The sequence below is a fragment of the Anser anser genome (genome assembly GCF_964211835.1).
Source record: "Anser anser genome assembly, chromosome: 2".
NCBI classification, from domain to species: Eukaryota; Metazoa; Chordata; class Aves; order Anseriformes; family Anatidae; genus Anser; species Anser anser.
Window position 1 is genome coordinate 162,235,110 of NC_139721.1, and position 18,627 is coordinate 162,253,736.

Below are 18,627 nucleotides of genomic sequence, written 5' to 3' on the forward strand. Positions count from 1 at the left end.
GGCGAGACCCATGGGGTGAGACCCCTGAGGTGAGACCCTGAGGCAGGACCCTGAGGTGAGACCCCTGAGGCGAGACCCATGAGGTGAGACCCCTGAGGCGGGACCCATGAGGCGGGACCCAGCGCGGGCCCCGTGGAGCAGCGCAGGCGAACCCCTCCCGCCCGCCCCAGCACCGCCGGGCGAGCGCCCGAGGGCCGCAGGCTCCAGCCGTTGCCGTGGCAACAGGCCCCGCCCCCCCGGGCCTCGCGCTCCCCGCTGCCGGAGGCGAGGGGGGGCCGGCTCACATCCTGGCGCGGCGGCGGAAGAGACGGCGCGCCCGGCGGGCGGCGCCCCGGAAGCGCCTCGCGGTGGCTCCTGGGAGTTGTAGTCCCGGCGCGGCGGCGGACCGGCGCCAGAGAGTTGGCGGCGAGGAGGAGGAGGAGGAGGAGGTCGGTGGCGGGGAGCGGGGCCGCGCCGCTCCCACCGGCGGGACCGGGCCGGGCGGGGCGGGGGAGGGGCCGCCCACCGGGATCCGAGGCCCGGGGAGCGGAGCGGAGAGGAGGGAGGGGGCCGGGCCCGCGGCCTGCGGCGGGGAAGGAGCGGGGGGGATGGCTGCCAGGCGGGGCCGCCGCCGGGGCCCGGCGGGGCCGAGCGGGGGCGAGGGGGGCACCGGAGGGGGCCGAGGGGGGCGCGGAGCCCACCGGGGGGGCAGCCTCGGCCCCGGGGGGCCCGGCCCGAGGAGGGGGCGGCGGGGCCGGGCCGGGGGGCGAGGGGGGCGCCGGCCTGGGGGGCCCTGAGGGGCCCTGAGGGGGCGGCCCCGGCCTCGGGGGGAGCCGGCCCGGCCCCAGGGGGGTCCCCGGGGTGGGGGGCCACGGGAGCCCGGCTCCTTTTGTCCCCCCCCCTCCCCCCCGGGGTTGAGCCCCGTGCAGCCCGGATGCCTCCGGTCCAGGCGCGGGGCTGCTGTGGGGCAGGGCTGGCGGCGCCCCGCGGTCCGGTGCCCCGTGCCCTCCGGGTCACGGCGGTGTCACGCGTGGGACCGTTCTTCTCCACGGCCCTCGCGAGGGCGGCGGGGCTGCCCGGGTAGCCCCCGAGGGAAGTTCCGAGGGCAGCCCGGCCGCTAATGCTTTATTGGTCCCCTTTGCAGCAGCAGGAACCCCGCAGGATAGGAGTGGTAAAGAGAGATTTCTTGCACACCTCCCGTGCTCCTTTGGCCCGAGTAGCGGAAAGCCAAACTGCCTCGCTTTGCGTGGATCCCCACCTAGGTGACCCTTGAAAGTGAACGATACGTAAGGCAATGTAACTTCTCCTTTGTTCTCATGACAAAGCACTTGGGGCTGTACCTCTCTACGTGCTGCTGGAACGTCAGGAGGTGATAACCAGAAGTTCCGTGACACTCACTGTGTGGTGGACGTGGTTTCTCCTCATACATGTGTGTAGCAGTTCTCCAGTGGATCAAAGAAGCCCAACAAAGACCGAATTCCCGGGCCTCTGAGATTTTATCTAGGTTTCCAGTGCCACATTCACTGGGTTCATGCCCTGCCTTTACAGTAGGGGCGTTAAGTCTGTTACTACGAAGCTTTTAGTGTCTCTTATGCCCCTGGGTTTCCAGTACTTTGCCAAGCATGAGGTGTAGAGGCACTCTGCCTTCTGATAGTGTCATTGCACATGGTTGATTCTCATCCCAAATGTATCATTACCTCGTCCGTAAGAGTCCCGTGTCATCGTATTCCCCTTCTTCTTAAATCCAGTGTCCTTTGACGCCCACATCTGCCACCTCTCCTGGGGCCTAACAAGATGTATTTCGAGCCTTCCAAAGGCTCCCTCTTTCAATGATGCTCATGCGTCCCCTTCATGTCAGTGCACGGCAAAGCAGCTGCCGTAGTTGGACACCTCTTTTTGGTGTCAGGGTCTTCAGCAGCATCAAAAAGCTGGGATTTCCACCTGGCTGCTGGCTCTGCTAAAACTGGTGGTTCCTCTTGTGAGATCCCCCGTGTTCGGATCCAGCAGATCTGGTCCTGAGTAATCTAGGGGTGACGCTGTGGTCTCTTCATAACTAATACCTTAAATCTAAGCTTATCTGTTCAAGCTCTTCTCTCTCTGCCTTGGCCACGTTCCTTCAAGATGTGAAAGCTCTAGGTACTTGAACTTCGTACAATTTAAAAGGCATCTCCCATCTGAAAGAGCCGGGTTCTGTTCCTGGACCTCGCCTGGACTGTTTCATCTCTCCATGCCTTTATTCTCCTCCACATCCTGTCCCCGCTCCCATCCGGGCTGACTCCAGCTCTTTGAGACTTGAGGCTGTTCATGGTTGCCCACTAATTGTCCCCATCTCAACTGGAGATCTGTTGCTCATCAGTGGGGCTCTCAGTTGTTAGTCTTGTAAGCTCATCTGTGTAGGGTTTTATGGTATTTTTTTCTCAGTTTTGAAGAGAAAAGACCACTTTCTTCAACTTTATCTTGTGCTTATTTTTGGAAGTGCCACTCTGCCCTCCTCAGTGTAGGTGAGACGTTCTTCATTCTCCTTTCCACTGATCTGCGATCCGTAGATGAGACCTGCTCTTTCTCTGAATGTTACATTGGTCTACGAGAGCGTTCCGGGATAGTTTCCCTGTGTTCTTTGGAATGGGCTCAGTCTGCTTGCAGGCAAATGGCTTCCCCAGTTTTGTCATGCTTAGAAATTTGGGAGGAAGATGTTGCCTTTACCTCCGTTACTGAGATCCAGGAGTGTACGGTGGTGTTCATCATACTTGTGGTTGTCTTTCTCCAATGACTTCAGAGCGTTTGAAGACTTGCTCTTCTGTGTTGGAACAATTTTGGACTCGATTTATCAGGAATACTATTGGCTTTCGGACGGTTTGTACCCAGTCTGAGATGGTCTGTGCGTGAAGGGGACGCCAGGCTGGTATGTGGCTGCTCTTCACACTTGCAGTTTGCATTCTCCTGTACCACTGATGGTTGGACGCTTCAGCCTTGAGAATCTTGCTCAACTGCCACAGCAGAGCTTTCTAACTGACCAGTGCAGCCAGTTATTTGCACTAAGGCTGTTTTCTTCAGCCACCTTGATAATTACTACAGCATGTACGGCTTTTAATTTTTAAACGGGCCAAATAACTGTGTTTTTGATTCAGCCGTTGGAAAAGGCAAAGCGTAGATGTGTCAGCAAAAGCCGGTTTGGTTTCGTGTGCCTGTAGGGAGCTGATGTGCTGGAGGAGGTGTCCTGTCCGCACAGCGGTGTTCTGAAAGCCATGCCATTTTAGGCCTCGTTTGCTGTTGCTGAAGGAAACACTAATTTTGTCATTAGTTTCACTGAAGGCAAAGGCAAATCACGTGAAAGCATAATACTTGTAGGAAGCGAGTTGTGTACACAGGAATAGCCGTTAGCATGGGTAGTTAATGTTAGCACTGCGTAAGTAAGGACCCTCACCGATCTGACCTGTTTGTTAAAAAATCCTTGTTAATTCTCATTATTGTTCTCTGTTAACGAGAATGCCTAAAATGTATTCAATATTGGGCATGCCAGATGCAAAAACCCCAAACCGAGTTGATTGTTTTCATTTTTCTCTTATTTAAGTAAAAGTAATTTCAATAAGAAAACAAAATAGAAAATCTAATGTAATTTCAGTAACGAAGTTTACCAAAAGCGCGCGTCTCTGTCTCTGCGTGTTTTGCTTTAAGGAAAGAAGAAATGACGGCCGTGGTCTCCCTGTCTGTGGCGTTCAGACTTAAAAAGGTTTTAGAAACTGTGCCTAAGCCAGTATCATCGAGCAGACAAAAGCATTTCCAAAACCTACAACCTGCCCTTTGGGTGTAGAGCAGCCAGTTACAACAGGATAGCAAGTAGTACGTGATTCAAATGAGACAGGCAGGATAGAAGCGCCAAGGTGAAATTCGTTGGGGACTGTCGGCTTTGTTTTGTGCTCAAGACAGCTGCTTTCACAAGTTCGAAGCACTTTAAACATCTCAAAGGAAAGATTAATTCTAACTTCCTGCTCCTTTTTGCTACTCTTGCTTTCCTAGGAATCATCGCTTTCTGCCATGATGGAGATGTTCTCATTGAATTCCCTTAAAGGTAAGCACCTGAGACAATCTTATAATTGAACGTTTTTTTTTTCTTTTATTAGAGATTTAACACTATGGCAGACTCCTCAAGAAAATTACTTTCTAAAGAAACAGTACTGTCCTTCTCTCTGCTGGATAAACGCGAGGTTTGTCCTGCATATGTCTTTGTCAGGCTTCCTTCTCAGCCTTAGGGACAGAAAGGGAAGTAGATGTGAATTTACCTCGGCTAGGGATAGGTGTGTAACACACGATGCCGAATTTTGGTTGTGACAGGCTTTTTCTCCGAGGGGAGCCCAGCCTGCACGACTTTTAGCTTGCTTCGTGTGTAGCTTGTAACAGTTGTAACAACAGTTGTTGTTGTGGCCAACCTAACTGAATTCTGCCCTGGTTAGTGTAGCGCGTGAGTAAGCGTTGCCCTAAGCTTGGGGCAGGCCAACCAAGTGTTAGAGAATTTCAGGTAGAGGACAGATTCCTGGGGAAGGACCTGTTGTGCCACCCAGTAAACAACAACGTAGACCTGGGGGAAGAAAGCTAAATAGGGAACTGTTTAGCTCTCAGTAAGGGCTTTTTTTTTGCCTTCTTAATTTTATCCTCCTACTCATAGCTGCATCCTTTTGTACCAATTCAGTGAGTGATTTCTCCCTAGTGTTTGCATACTTTAAATATTTGTCAACTGTTATCATGTCCTTATTTTCCTGTCATTGCTTTGCCAACCTCTTCATTTATTTATTTATTTTTAAATTCCTTCATTCAGTGGCTGTTTTTGTTTGTTTGTTTTGTTTTCCTTTGTTGTTCTTTTCTGAATTCTGTTACTTGGCCTTAAAATAAGGAGCATAGCGTGGAATAAAATACTCCAGATATGGCCGATCCGGTGACGGATCGCTGCCTCCCGTCTCGGGGAAGTAATGCTTCTGCTTTAGCTCTTGGGGAACACGAGCGTACCAGCCGTTCTTGTAACGCTGCCATGCTAATCAAGTGAGTCACCAGTGTTTGTGGGTTCCATATTTAAAACAAAAATTCCCATAATGCTCGATATATCCAGGGTGTTAATTAGGTATGAAGTAATTTTAGTTGGAATTAAAAAGCCTCTGACCTGTCAAATAAAGCGTGACCTGGGTTGGAGCCTGAGAGAGGAGGAACTTTCCTGAGAGGGCTAGTGGTTTGTCATGGCCAGGCTGGGTTTGGGGCTCTGGATGCTGTAGCGCTTCTGCTCCGGGGGAAAAGGAAGCCTTTAAAGTAACATGGTTTGTTAATGCGCTTCTGCACGGTGCTGCAGCCTTTGCAAAGGCTTGGCTAGCGAAGATGAATTAACCACAGCTCATCGAAGTGAGCCTGAACTGGCAAAGCCTGGGAGGATGGCTTTAAGTGATGACTTATATGCTGTTTAACTCTCATCTCTGCAAAATAAAGGTACTTGGATTGAATTTACGCAATCTGTGACTTCTGGAATTTTTTAATAAATTGAGTCTTAGTTATTTTTTCTGTGCTCACAAGATAAGTTTAGTATCACTCACGGAGACAAACCACTAGCCCTGCTCGTGTCTAACTTTCCGTGTACCACCACACTGTCTTTCAGCATCTCCCAGGTTTCTCCTTCCCACTGACTGTGCGTTTCCGAGATTTTCCCAGACATGTGCTTTATTTATGTTTTCTTTCGCTTGTTTTGATTTTAATCATTGCGTTCTCCAGCCATGGTTTATCTCTATAGGGCTCTTGTTCTTTTTTTTGTGTGCCTCTTCAAGATAAAGTTTTGTGTTTGTTTTTACAAACTGTACACAGACAAATCACTAGCAAACTCACAGAGGCTCTGAGATGTATATTAGAAAAGGCAAATTTGTATAGTAAGATTTTTTTCAAATGTTCATGTATGAATGCTGTTCCGAAGATATACCTCTTTATACAGGATTTTGTGTGATAACTTTCCACTTCTTGAACCTCTTCTTGAGGAGTACAAGCTTTGTAGAGCTTGTGTCAAGTTATGTTAGTCCTTTTGTGGTTTACTGGGGATTTCTTTTTCTGATTTAAAAATCTTTTTTCATCATGATGTTTAAACAACTATTCACGTGAAATTTTTGGCTTACACACGAAATATTCACTGAGTAATAAGCCATTTAACATGGAAAGGGTGCCCTGCTGTAAAGAAGCACACAACCTAATGGTGTGTAGATGTATGTTGCAGCCAGGGATGAAAACATATACATGCAAACTTTATATATAAATAATTTGGGCTTTTTTAAATATAAAAAGGCATAAAGAGCCCTAAGTCACTCGTACAGAACCGAACAGCAGGGTCTGCTTCCAAGAGGGGAAATTGTGTGAGAAGGGAAAGGCACTGCGGTCTTGCCATGTAACTGACTCAAAAGTTTTGGTGTTTATCTCTGATATTAGAAAATGATATGCTGCAAGCAGGCTTCATTTTTAGTAACAAACACACCTGGGCACGAATTGCACAACCTGCACGTGAGTGAGGGTGCAGGCGGGGTGCTTGTGTGGATGAAAACAAGTGAGAAACCCCCGCGACTTTCAGGCTCCGGGGCAGCTTCTGAATTTCCACTTCTCAGTTATTCTGGTTTTATGAAGGCAATCGGGAAGATTGCTTTGCCTGTTGCCAGAAGCGTGTGCAGGAGGGAAACCGAGGGTAGCCAGAGTCGGAGCCGGAGCTGCTGAACTTTGTGTGGAGCAGCTCAGGAGCGGCTCGTGAGGAGGGAGGGATGGCTGCGCGTGTCGGCGGAGCCATCGCCAGGCGCTCGGACCTCGGAGCCAATGCCTCATCCCCACGTTTCTCGGGGTGTGTGTGAAGACATCCTTTTTTTTTTGTTTTTGTGATATCTCCAAAACGTTTCTGAGCCCGTTTGAGGCGACCTGCGTGCGTCTCGGGCGAAGGATCTTTGATGCAAACGGCTTCGTGCTCGGCAGGAGCCGGGACACGGCCAGCCGCTCCCCGCGGGGAGCCGGTTGGGTTTTTTGTTCTTTTTTCCTCCACTTTTCCCTCATTTTTTATTTTTTTTTTCCCCTCAGCGCCGGGTCCTCCCCGCCTGAGGTGCCTTGGGGGGGCGCTGTGGCGGGGAGGCGGCGCCCCGGGGCCCGGCCCGGCCCGGCCCGGCCCAGCCGCTGCCTCTGCCCCGAGACCGGCACCGGGCGGCCTCAAGATGGCGGCGCTGGGGCTGCTGCTGCAGGCGGCGGCGGGCTGCGGCTCGGCCGGGCCGCTGCGCCTCTGCCGCCGCTACCGGGGGGCTCGGGGGCTCTGCAGCCGCCTGCCGGCGCCCGAGAGCTCCGAGGAGGCCCGGCAGCAGGAGGAGGAGGAGCCGCAGCCGGCGGCGGGCGGCGAGGGGGAGGACGCCGCCATGGGGATGGGTGAGGCGGGGGCGGCGGGGAGCGGCGGGCAGGGCAAGGACGGGGAAGCGGGCCGCACCGGGCCGGGTTAAACCGAGCTGAACGGGGCCGAGCCGAGCTGAACCGGGCTGAGCCGCACGCAGCGGAAGGGAGGAGCGAGCCCCGCTGCCCGGTGCTGGGAGGAGGAGGAGGCGGCGGCGGCGGCGTGTGCGCGCCCACGTCCCTCCCGCCCCCCTCCTGCAGCCGGGCCGAGCCGAGCCGAGCCGGGCCGCGCCGCCGGGCCGGGCCCTCACGGCGAGCACCGGGGCGGGGGGGGAGCAGCGGCCACCGGCGGGGAGCGGCGCGGCCTGCGGGGCCCCGGGCCGGGCCGGGATGCGCGGCAAGGGAGAGGAGCCGGGAGGCTGCGGCGGGGTCTGCACGCTCGGCTGCGCCGCCGCCGCCGCAGGTACCGGGGCCGGGGGGGGGGGGGGGGGGTTGGAGGCGGCGGGAGCCGGGGCCGGGCCCTTTGTGGCGGCCGCGCCCTTTGTTGGCGGCCGGGCAGAGCCGGGGCTGCCCGCGGGGCCTCTCAAGGTCGCGGCTCCGGAGCCGGGCCCGGCCGGGGGGCGCCCGCCGGGGCTCCCGGAGCACCCCCGGGGCTCGGGGGGGCCGCGATCCGCGTGCGAAAGGACCCGGCCCCGCACGGCCCCGCACCGCCGGGGTCAGAGGGAACCCTCGCTCCTCTTCAACACGCGCCCGCCTTCACGCGTGGGCTCTGACGCCTCGCGTGGGCACTCGCATCCCTGAGGTGACCGCCGGCCGGCGGGGGTGCGAGCGGCTTTGTGCCGGGCCCGCTGCTTGTGGGGTGCCACCGGTGTTCAGAGCCCGGCTCTGCCCCCACTGCCGCCTCCTGGGCTCTCATCTTCCCCTTGGGAAGTCTGTTTGTCGTGCATTAAAGATGCTTGGTTTTTTTTTTTCGTTTTTTTTTTTCCTTCCCTCCGTGTTCCGTGCTTCCCTCCCACCCCCGGCACTTACTAATTAGTTATTCGTAATTGTCTCTCTGGTTCCTAAGTTCTTTGGGCTCTCAGTTCCCTTTTCCTTTCAGAAGCTTTGCCGAGATTTATCCCGTGGTTCAGAGTCACTCTTCAAGTGTTGCGTTCAAGCCGTTTGATGAAGCAAATGAACTTATTTCTGAAGTAAATGCTAAAGCGCCCCAAGTTGTTTAATGGGCTCATTCAGGTGTTGCCTGAGAAAAGCAGAGAACCGCGGTTTTTTCCCCCTTTTGTGCTGCAACTCTCAGCGCTCTTGCAGACGTCCATTGTCAGAGGCTGCTTGAGGGCTTCATCCCCGGGTTTCGTTTCACTCCTGCGGCTGCGGTGCGTCCTGTGAGGTCCCCTGGAGCCCAGGGGCAGCGCCGAGGGCGGATCTGCTGGGACCGGCCTCGTCCTGCTGCTCTGCGCACAGCGCGACCGCACGCAGCGTGCGTGGGGAGTTCGGAGATGGCAGAAGGTGCGCTCCAGATAAGCAAATAAAATGTCCCCAGGGTCCCGCTGCAGGTCTGCCCTGCCCGTAGGGCTGCAGCTTGAACGTGCGGAAATCATGAAAGGTATTTTAAAAGCTTTTAAAAGTGAGTGCTGTGCCTGCAAGTTGAAGTCTTGTTAGCTATCCCTGGTTGACTACTTTTGTTGCTAGCCCTGGATACTCTTACCAATGTGGAAAAAGAAACTGGGATCTGAGGCCAGCTCTAAGCCTTGCAGTATTACATCGGTGCTCGCATCAGGGTTCCCTTTGCTGGCCCAAACGTGGGATTTTGGAGCGGGATTTGGGATGAAGGTAGCTTCCCTGCCTGCTCAGTCAGGTCTGTGGCACTTCACTCTTTATTAAGACTTACGCGATCTTGACCTCTCTTTTTGCTCTAAGAAGCAATCTTTCTCTGCAGCTAACTAAATTTGCCATCTCCTAGTGTCACGGAAGGACCCAGGCTGGAGACCCTCGGGGTGCCGTGTGGCCGGATCCCCCTCTCGGAGCAGGGCCAGCCTGGCACGGCTCGGCCAGGGCTGCGTGCGGCCGAGTTCTGAGCCTGTCCCAGCGGGAGGCTGGCCCCTGGTGCAGCGTTAAATTTGTTCTTCTTTAGGCAAGAACCACACATGGGTTTTTATTTCTATGCGTACTCGAAGGGAACCTTGGTCAGGGTCTGTAGATGATTTTAAAAAAAGAAAAAGGTAATATTGTTTTGGTGTGCTCTCAGCTGGTGGAACCTTTTTTTCTCTTGCCATTTCTCACTAGTAAAGTGTGCCTGGGCTAATTCCTTATGAAGTGGCTCTTTTGGAGCCCCAAGGCTTTCTTCTTCCCTGTGAATTTTTGATCTGTTAGGAGCATTCTTCACTGAGATGAATATATAAGCGGGAGCTTACGTCTTGGTGAGCGTTGCGTTTAATACTTTGTCCTTGCTGCTCATTTGTTGCTTCTCCAGGGAAGAGAATCTCAGGGAAGACAGAAACTGTTAAAATCGATCCAGCGCTCCTCTGTCTTCCTTGAACAAGACCATGGGCCATTTTATTCGTGCTCTTGCTGTACCTGCTGGTGTCTTTACTTGGCAGGCTTGTTGAGGTTAATAGAAGGCTTAGCCACTACGCATAGGAGGGTTTTTTCTTTCAGAGTTGCTTGGAATTATCGTTGGCTTCCACCATCAAGTTCAGCTGAAGCACTCTCTGGCTTTGAGGAGCAGGAATTAGTTAACTGGCTTCATTTGGCAAACCCACCCTGAGCTGTCTGTTATCTGAGACAGGCTTTTAATATTCCTTCGTGGTGTCGGAGCTGAGGTGCGGACACCATGCGTGGTTCTGGCTCGATTGGAATTGGGCGTGAAAATCAGCTTCTTTTTGTTGTTTTTCAGGGAGTATTAGTCTGTATTCCTTGTCTCGGCAGGGCTGTGACTTCCATTAGCGTCGTTCCTACCCAAATATCCGTTCTCAGCAGTCGGAGAGCTCAGGCACTCTCCGGATGAGGGTGCCAAGAAATCCAATCTGTCGGGGAGGAAACATTCTGCAAATCCAGGGCTGTGGTTTCGGGTTGTTTCTTTAAAAACGATGAGCGAGGCATGGCTTCGTGCAAAATAAGATCCTTTCAGCTCTTGATTTCGGGATAAGAATGGACTGAGGGTGATCCATCAAGCCTTGGGGTTGCTGTTGATACGTCAGATGGCACTGCTGAATATGGCATTGTCAGCTGTGAAGAAGACATTGTGTCTCAGCTGGTAATTCAGAGCCTCAACTGCAAGCCGGATCTCAGCTTTGTCACTTAGAGACCCTATTCTTCTTTGCTTGAGAATGGATTAAATATTTAGTCCTGACTGAGGAGTCACCTCAGAATCTGAGGAATTGGCTCGCCTTAGGTAAATGCATATTTTTTTTTCCGGGCATTTAAAAAGAATGTACTTCGTGCCTCCATCTGCTCCGTATCACAGAATTCCTCGGGGTATTGCTTTTGAAAGGAGAAGCAACTAGGGGCCAAAGAATACAGGCCGCTGCTAGAGGGATTTATTTATGTCTCCTTTATTAAATGAATTGTATAGGACATTTGGGAATTGGGCTACTATTCCTCCCTCCAAGCGTCCCAGCAGTGTGGGCTGGAATAGACATGTAGAGGGCTAAAATTTTAGTTGCTTTTTCCAGTTTTCGTGAACAGGTGAAAGTCTGAATGTAGCGGTGCTTGCTGTGCGGCCGGGTGGGTGCCTCGTGTTTGCTGTGCAATTGCAGAAAATTGGCTCATGGTTCTTCGAGACTGGGACCCTTTTCGTGCTGCCCTGGCCAGTACTTGGAAGGTGCAAGAGGAGTTCCTAACACAGAGTACTTCCTGCTCCCTAGCCCTGTGCGTTGTCCGAGGGGTTTGCACAGGTATTTGTGAGAAACAGCAGCCCGAGGGCTCTCTTATTATTCTTTGTAACGGCGGTGCTGGGGCTGGCTGTCACACCTGGGAGTGGTGGAAGGCCGGTGTGCGTTGCACGCTGTTTTCCCCGTCGGTACGGCCAAGGAGACGGAGCAGGTTCCAGGTTTGTTTTGATGCCGCCCCTGGGTAGCAGGTGGAAAAGTAACCCCGAACGGAGCCAGTTGCCAGTCAGACAGCTGTCGGATTGCAGAGCAACCTGTCCTCAGATGATACCCAGCTCTCGGCGTCCTTATCACAGGGCACGGAGGTTGTGTTCCAGCATCACTCTGCGTGCTAAGGAACCCAAACTCCCGCGGTAGCTGGGCCGTTTGCCTTCTGGAAGCCGTTTCTCTGAGGTTCAGCTGGTTCTTCTGTGCTTCCGAGGAAGAACTTGCAAGCCTGGCGTCAGTAACTTCTTTTCTGAGCCCTGGGTCAGCACGCTGGCTTTTTGGTGCTGCCGTTGGAGAGGGCGATGGGATCAACAACGTGGTTTTTGCTCGGCCTTACCCCAGGATCTCCAGCCTGACCTCCTGGTAACTTTACTTTTCTCTTGAACGCAGCTCCCTATGCCCGCATTACAGGGCTCTTTGCTTAAATACTTCCTGCTTTGGAGGCAGTCGTTGTCTAGCTTCATTACAGCAACTCTGCGAGCAGAGATTTTAGGAGAATGCAACGGCAGCTCTCGGTGATGCTCCGAGTGCCGTGGACGGGCCGCTTCTCACTCCTCAATTTGGTAGCTCCATCAGGAATCCCCGATTCCGGGTTGTGTCGTGCTGACCCCGTGGTCCTCGTGGGTCCCACAGCTCGGATGTTGTGTGGTTCTCTGACTCGTCGCTGATACCTGCCCTAATACCTCTAAAGAACCAGAAGCCTTCTGAAAAGTAGTCCCCGGCCCTGGTGGTGGTCTGCGAGGAGGTATTAATGGAGTTCTGCCCGCCAGGGCAACGTTTGTTGGTGAGCTTGGCTTTGTGGGGTCAGGTTGTGGGGTTTTGTGGGGTCAGGTTGGCGTAGCTGGGCTTGCTGTTGCCGGGACGGGAGATCCCTTTCCCCTCTCCTGTTCCTTGTGCCCGTTTTGGGTACCTGCAGGACCGTGCAGTTGGCCGGGTTACTTCAGAGACATTTGCCTCCTCGCGCCCTGCCTCCTGCCGGGGCAGGTTCGTCTCCGAAGGCTGCGCTGGCAAACTCGGCTTCAGGGGGTTCTCTGAACAGCTGAGCACAAAATCGCGTTCCCAGCTTGTAACCCCCCGAAAGAAGGGACTAGAGACGAAGCAGGGATTCCCGAAGCGTTCTTCTGCGTTTTACGTTCACGATGAGCGGATCTAATGAGTCACTTCGCCTGTTGTCGAGCCCCTCGGTTTAACCCCGAGGTGGCGTGCGTGGCTGAGGAGGCGGCTGCAAATATCAAAGTCTGTTCGAGATGGTTACTGCTCAGTTCGGTTTTGATACCGAAGGATGGCAAGCAGAGCCACTTTTCGCATTCACAGCGAGGAAATGGCACCAACTCCTCGTGTTAATCTGGGCTTCGAGTTCTCTGCTAGGGTGTTTGCATTCGGGTTCAGTTGGGTGTATTTTGTCTGACAGTTTTTTTGTTGATACCGTGAGTTTTTGGGGGGGAAAACAACAGTCACAACGGTTCGGGAAGATTTTTTAGTGTTGCTGAATTAGGGTTAGCACTGAGTTAGACTGCCAATGCTGCGGTTTTAACTGGAAGTTTTAAATTCATACTTTGAAAGTGGGGGGGGGGGAAGTAATCTCTGCATTTCAGGAAAAGTATTGGTGATACAGTTAGGCGTTTCGGAAATGCAGTATTGTCTTGTGTTTGGCGCTCAGGAGACTTTACACTCCTGTGTACCATTTTGCTGATGCCTGGAGACATTGTGGGTGAACCTCTGAGCTTCTGCCTGCTTCCCTATCTGTAGCCTTAGAGACATTTACGCTCGCAGAGCTGCAGCGAAGCAGGTGTTAGGACATGTCTTTGAACAGGACTGCACAAGAACTGTAAGACGTTTAGTTCTTCTGTTGTTTTTTTTTTTCCAGATTCCAGAGACTTGTTGAAGGAATTTCCACAGCCTAAAAACTTGCTCAACAGCGTGATTGGACGAGCCCTGGGCATTTCTCATGCAAGGGACAAACTGGTGTACATCCACACTAATGGGCCAAGAAAAAAGGTAATTCTCTTGCACCAGGCAGTGGTGGTAGGTGGGTATGGTGTGAGTGAGCCAGGAACACTGCTAAACCTGGAAGTAACTTTTTAAATAGAGAAAGTTATAGCACACAAAGTCCACATAAAAGTTGTATTATAATCTTTCAAACAAGATTTTCTCACTTCTTCCCGTTTCTCTCTTTACATGTGCTTTAACAGGTATGTAAATGTAGGTCCTGTCCACCTCCTTTTGTTTGTGGAAGGATGAATTTTTGTTTTTTTTGTCCTGTAACTGGCTTTCCTTAGCAGGAGGCCATGTAGTTTGCTGTTGAATGTGTTGAGCTTTGTAACCTACTGCCTTACAAAATGGTAATTGAGTGCTATATGGTAGACCTTAGGGCTACATTTTGTTTCTGTATTCTAATAGAAAAATGCCTAAGAAAGCCTAAAATTGCAATAAGAAAAGATGAATTTGTTTGGAATGGAGGGAGGCTTCTAGTGCTACTTAAGGGCAAAATTAAATACAGAGGTGGTTGTTGTTAAATGGACCAGAGGAATTCCAGGCAAACATTTTGCCAGTCAGTTGGAGCTTGGATGTACGACTCTCACGTCCCAGTCTGCGCTATGAATTGAGCAGACATTCTTAACTCGTGGGTGCTCTGTGTTCAAGGGTTTGCCTCCTCCTGTTGTACAACCTCTGTGGCCCCAGGCCTCTCGCTCTGTCTCGAGCAGAAAGCCCCTTCCAGCTGAAGTTTAACGGTAACGTACATTCCAGGAAAAGATTCAGTTCTGATGGATTAACATTTTCCAATAACATTCTGTCTTAAAACTTCCCAGACACTTTTCATTACCTCATCCTTTTTGAGCATACGCATGTTTTAGGCAATACATTACTAGTGGTTACTTTGGAATTCCTTCGTTATTTGTGTTTCTGTGTTACTTGCCTTTCCTCAAGCAGTAGTGCAGTTTCCTAGCTGATGTTTAGGAATGCCATACCTAGTGCCTCATCATTTTTAGTCTGCGTAATCAGTTCAAATTCTTGCTAGCGCTTACACAGATTGATGTCGTCCATAACTTCAGATTTCTTAGAAACAAACATAAAACAAAACAATAGAGCAGCTCTCGTAGAAAACAAGGTGGGGAAAAAAACAAAACAAAAAACACAACAGGAAGAAGTGTGGGGACAGGAGGACAGGTGAGATAAACTGGGGGAGTCTTGGTTGGAAGTGGACAAGACTTTTTTTGTGAGCACCAACTAACCCGGCCTTCACGAGACAACTTTTTTCTCCGCAGCTCTGTGTCTTTTCATGCAGAGTCCTTAGGCAAAATACGCAGCAATTTTCTGCAGTAAGATGAGATTCAGATGGCAGGCAGGCAGGCAGCCAGATGGAGGCTGTTGAAAAGTCAGGAGCTTTTTTTCTAGCCTTATAGGTGGGGTTTTCCCAGCGGACCTAAATGCCACCTTTCATCTTTGCTGCAGAAACAGGAGAGAATTCCTTCGGCATTTCCCTCCTTTGAGCCTTGCAGAAACTCGGCTACGGCATCTGCGGGGCCAGGAGTAGAGCGAGCTCTTCATTTGGAGCAGTTTTTACCAAAGGGCAGGGTTCAGCTCTCAGTGTTCTTCGCAGGTTTTTTCAGCTGCTTTGAACCAACCGTGCTGGTAGAAGAGGAGCTCTGGTGGCACTGTTAGTTCCGTAACAGCTTGTGCCGGGCAGCACGAACTGCAGGCTGCTTCTCTTCTGCCCGAGGAGCGCGGTACCTGCCTGCGTAACCGCGGTGCAGGATGCTGCTGATTGAAACTAGGATAAGGAAGCAGAAAGATTTGCTCGCCGTTGCAACTGGAAGTGTGTTGGAGAGCGCATGTTGCTTCTCTGGTGTGGTGAGCTGCAGTGCACACAGGAACAGTTACTCTGAAACTGAATTGTTCTCGCAACAAGCTCTTGGCATTTGATTCCTTGGGGCTGACACGCCGCAGCCTGCAAAGCTCCGGCCTGCGGTACGTGGCGCTGTGCTGGAAAGCAGCCTGCTTTCTGCGCCTGCCTCGGCCACGCGGCTTCTGTGGGGCTGTGGGCACCTTGAGTCTGTTTTCAGGCTTTTGTTTCTGTGTTACTGGGATGGAGCACCCCGTAGAGCGACTGAACAAGCAGTTTGTTTGGGATTCTCAGTTGTAGTTACCTTCTTTATCTGGAGTTCGGAGATGTTTGAAGTAACAGTGCTTCTGGTGGAGGGGAGAGATTGATTGCTTTGTGCTGTCTGACTTTACTGCTTATCTTTGCTTTTCAGAAAGTCACTCTGCATATAAAGTGGCCTAAGAACGTGGAAGTGGAAGGCTATGGGACCAAGAAGATCGATGCTGAGAGGCAGGCAGCAGCAGCTGCATGCCAGCTCTTCAAGGTGAGCTTTTGCCCCTTAGCTTGATGAACCGAGCCTCTGAGCGGGCAGGTGAAATGAGCATTTTGGTGAAATGATTTTTGACTTTTTATCTCTCTCTGCATGTTTACTTTCTTAGTTGGCCCGTCTGTTAATCGGGAGTAGAGAACGAAGTCTTGAGCTGTCCAAATCAATTTGAGTTTAAAAGCCCAATTGCTTCTGCAGCCAGGCTTGAATTCACTGCGTTCTTTGAGTTCTGGTCTTTGTTCTTTATGTCCTAGACCTTAATCATCTTCTATCTTGGTCTGAACACCTGTGGCCAGAAGTAGACCTTTCTTCCAGTATGTTTGCTGTTACTATTCGCTAACTCACACTTGCAAGTCTACCTGTGTGTATTTGCAAGCATGGTAGCTTCAGAGACTTTCATTTTCTTGTCACTTCAGCCATAGTGTGGCAGTTGTGTGTTCTGGTTTAAAGTTGTGCTAATCTGCCTCTTATTTCTGGCTGGAAATGGTCAATGTGTGTGCGCAGCCAACGTCGAGCAAGTACTGCAAGGTTATAAAGGGCGCTGTCTAAGATGTGGTGTGACATAGCAGCTGTCTGAGGATAACGTGCAGTTTGTCCCCAGCTCTCCCGCTAGCTCTGCCTGTAACCTCGGGCAAGTGACTTTGCTTTTGGAGTTTCCCTTTCATCCGTGGAGCAGGAACAACGTTTCCTGCGAAGGAGCCTAGCAAAGATGCCAGGTGCTCTGGCAATAGGAGCTTTTTGATTCCCTTGTAGGGCAAGAAAGCTATGTTAAGAAATAACTATTTAGTTTTTAAGTTAAACCTTCAGAAGTTAAGGATTACAGCGTTAAAACTAGCAGTTTCTTGAGCTGCCTTCTGATGAGGTTAGTTTTTTTAATCTTGTGATCAGCAGAACTTGTTCCACTGACTGCCTTACCTGAAGCACGGTGCTCGTTCAGTTCACAATCACTGGAAGTATGTTTTTGTTTCCTCCTCGCTATTCAACATTCAATGAAAGCATTGTTTCTGGCTTTCTTGGAAAGCCTGGAAGTTTTCAAGGGGGGAAAAAAGTCCCACCTACACTTGCAATAATATTATTCACTACATTTTGGGAAATGGTTCAACTGTGCTTTCAGTTCAGAACTGGAAAACGACAAAAGACAACCCTGGGACCGTAGATTAAGCATGCAAAGTGTTAACCCACGTGCTTTGCCAGCTAGACCTCTAACCAAGAGAAACCCCTCGTAATGGGAGGCCTTGTGCAGTCCTAGCTATGGAAATAGCTACAGGTGCTGCTCTGAGTGAAGAGTCATCAGTTCAAGAAAAGCGGTGGTGTTAATTGGAGTGGAGATGAGTGGTGACTTTGGGTACAGCAGCTAGCAAAGTGAGTTCTTGCTGTCCTAGGCACTCCTACAGCACAAAAGAACACCACCGAGAGGCCTAAAGATGTAACTTTTGATGTATTGCAGTGGTCTGGTAAGATACGGTGCGTGGTGAAACCTAGGTATACCTGGAACTTCATGTGGTGGGCCAGCAGTAACTGGGAACTCCTCTGTTTCAGGAACCAATAGATTAGGGAGATCTTCATACTCCTTATGCAGACTGAAAAGAAAAGGAAGCAAAAAGAAAAGAAGCAAACCATTCACTGAATTCTCACCTTGTGTTATCCCAGGTTATGTTTGTTTAGGTTTAGCCTTACCAAAAAGATGCGTTTCATGCTCTGAGGTGCGTTTCAGAACTTCTGAAATATAAGGTTTGAACTATATTTGGTAAAATACCCATAGATCTAGGCCAGCCTTTGCAACAAGCTACAGGATACCAAGCAACTGGGCTCTGGGAAGGGCGGTTAGTGAACAGGTTTCCTCGAAGTAGCAATAGCTGGAGGAAAGCTTTACGTTTCTGCAAGTCCCCTTTCTTTCTCTCCTCTTTCTGTGTGATACGAAGAAATTACTCCTGCCTTTCTCTCCTTCCCCAGATGTTTTGTTTCCTGCAGTTGCCCATCTCTGTCTCTTTACTGCAGCTAACAGTGCGTTTTTCTCCTGCAGGGCTGGGGTTTGCTGGGGCCCAGAAATGAGCTGTTCGATGCCGCGAAGTACCGGCTCCTCGCAGACCAGCTTGGCTGCCCCGATGAGAGGTGGTGTTCGGAGGGCAAGTGGCGCTCCAAGTCCGGACCTTCTCTCGCTGACTTGTCGACCTGCTGGCGACGGATGGAGCCAGACGATTCCATCCAGCCCATGGAGCAGGGCCGCATGCCTAAAGCAATGCGGAGAGAAGAGCTGGAGGAAGGGGAGCTAGAGGAGGGGGAGCTGGAGGAAGGAGAGCTGGAGGAAGAAGCGATCGATGTTTCCGATTATTTACCTATGGCACATCAGGATGCTCGAACCTCAGGCAGAGACGCAAGGTAAGTCTGCTTTGATAGCTGCTGATGCAGGGCAATAAAAAAGGGTTTTCTTCATAGCTGAGGCAGCCCTGTGGTTCCTCCGAGTTGAGCTGCAGCTTTCCACGTTGCTGGTGTGACCTTAAGGAGGCTATAATGAGGTGGGGATCGGTCTCTCCTCCCAAGCATTAACTGATAAGACAGAGGAAATGGCCTTAAGCTGCAGGAGGTTTAGGTTGGGTAATAGGAAGAGGGTTGTGAAGCACTGGAACAGGCTGCCCGGGGAAGTGGTTGAGTCACCGGCCCTGGAGGTCTTCAGAAAATGTGTAGGCGTAGAGCTTAGTGTCATGGTTTAATGGTGGACTTGGCAGAGCTAGGTTAAAGGCTGGGACAAGCTGATCTTGGCGGTCTTCTCCAACCTAAATGATTTGTGATCTATGACCCGTAGGTGAGCCAAA

General features: G+C 51.5%; 1 protein-coding gene across 4 annotated transcripts in view; it reads left to right on the plus strand.

Moving 5' to 3' along the window:
- The first annotated feature begins 306 nt into the window (after nt 1–306).
- DHX30 (DExH-box helicase 30) overlaps nt 307–18,627 on the plus strand; it is a 34,963-nt gene continuing 16,642 nt past the window's right edge. The window contains exons 1-5 of one of the 4 annotated variants that reach the window (XM_083826300.1): nt 307–428; nt 3,997–4,048; nt 13,312–13,442; nt 15,701–15,811; nt 17,838–18,193. In XM_083826300.1, the coding sequence (XP_083682426.1) occupies nt 4,015–4,048; nt 13,312–13,442; nt 15,701–15,811; nt 17,838–18,193 (632 nt within the window). In that variant the 5' untranslated portion in view covers nt 307–428; nt 3,997–4,014. Of the gene's footprint in view, nt 429–3,994; nt 4,049–7,114; nt 7,393–7,457; nt 7,817–13,311; nt 13,443–15,700; nt 15,812–17,837; nt 18,194–18,627 lie in introns of those variants that run through there. The other 3 variants (XM_083826301.1, XM_083826298.1, XM_083826299.1) reach the window with 3 other exon arrangements.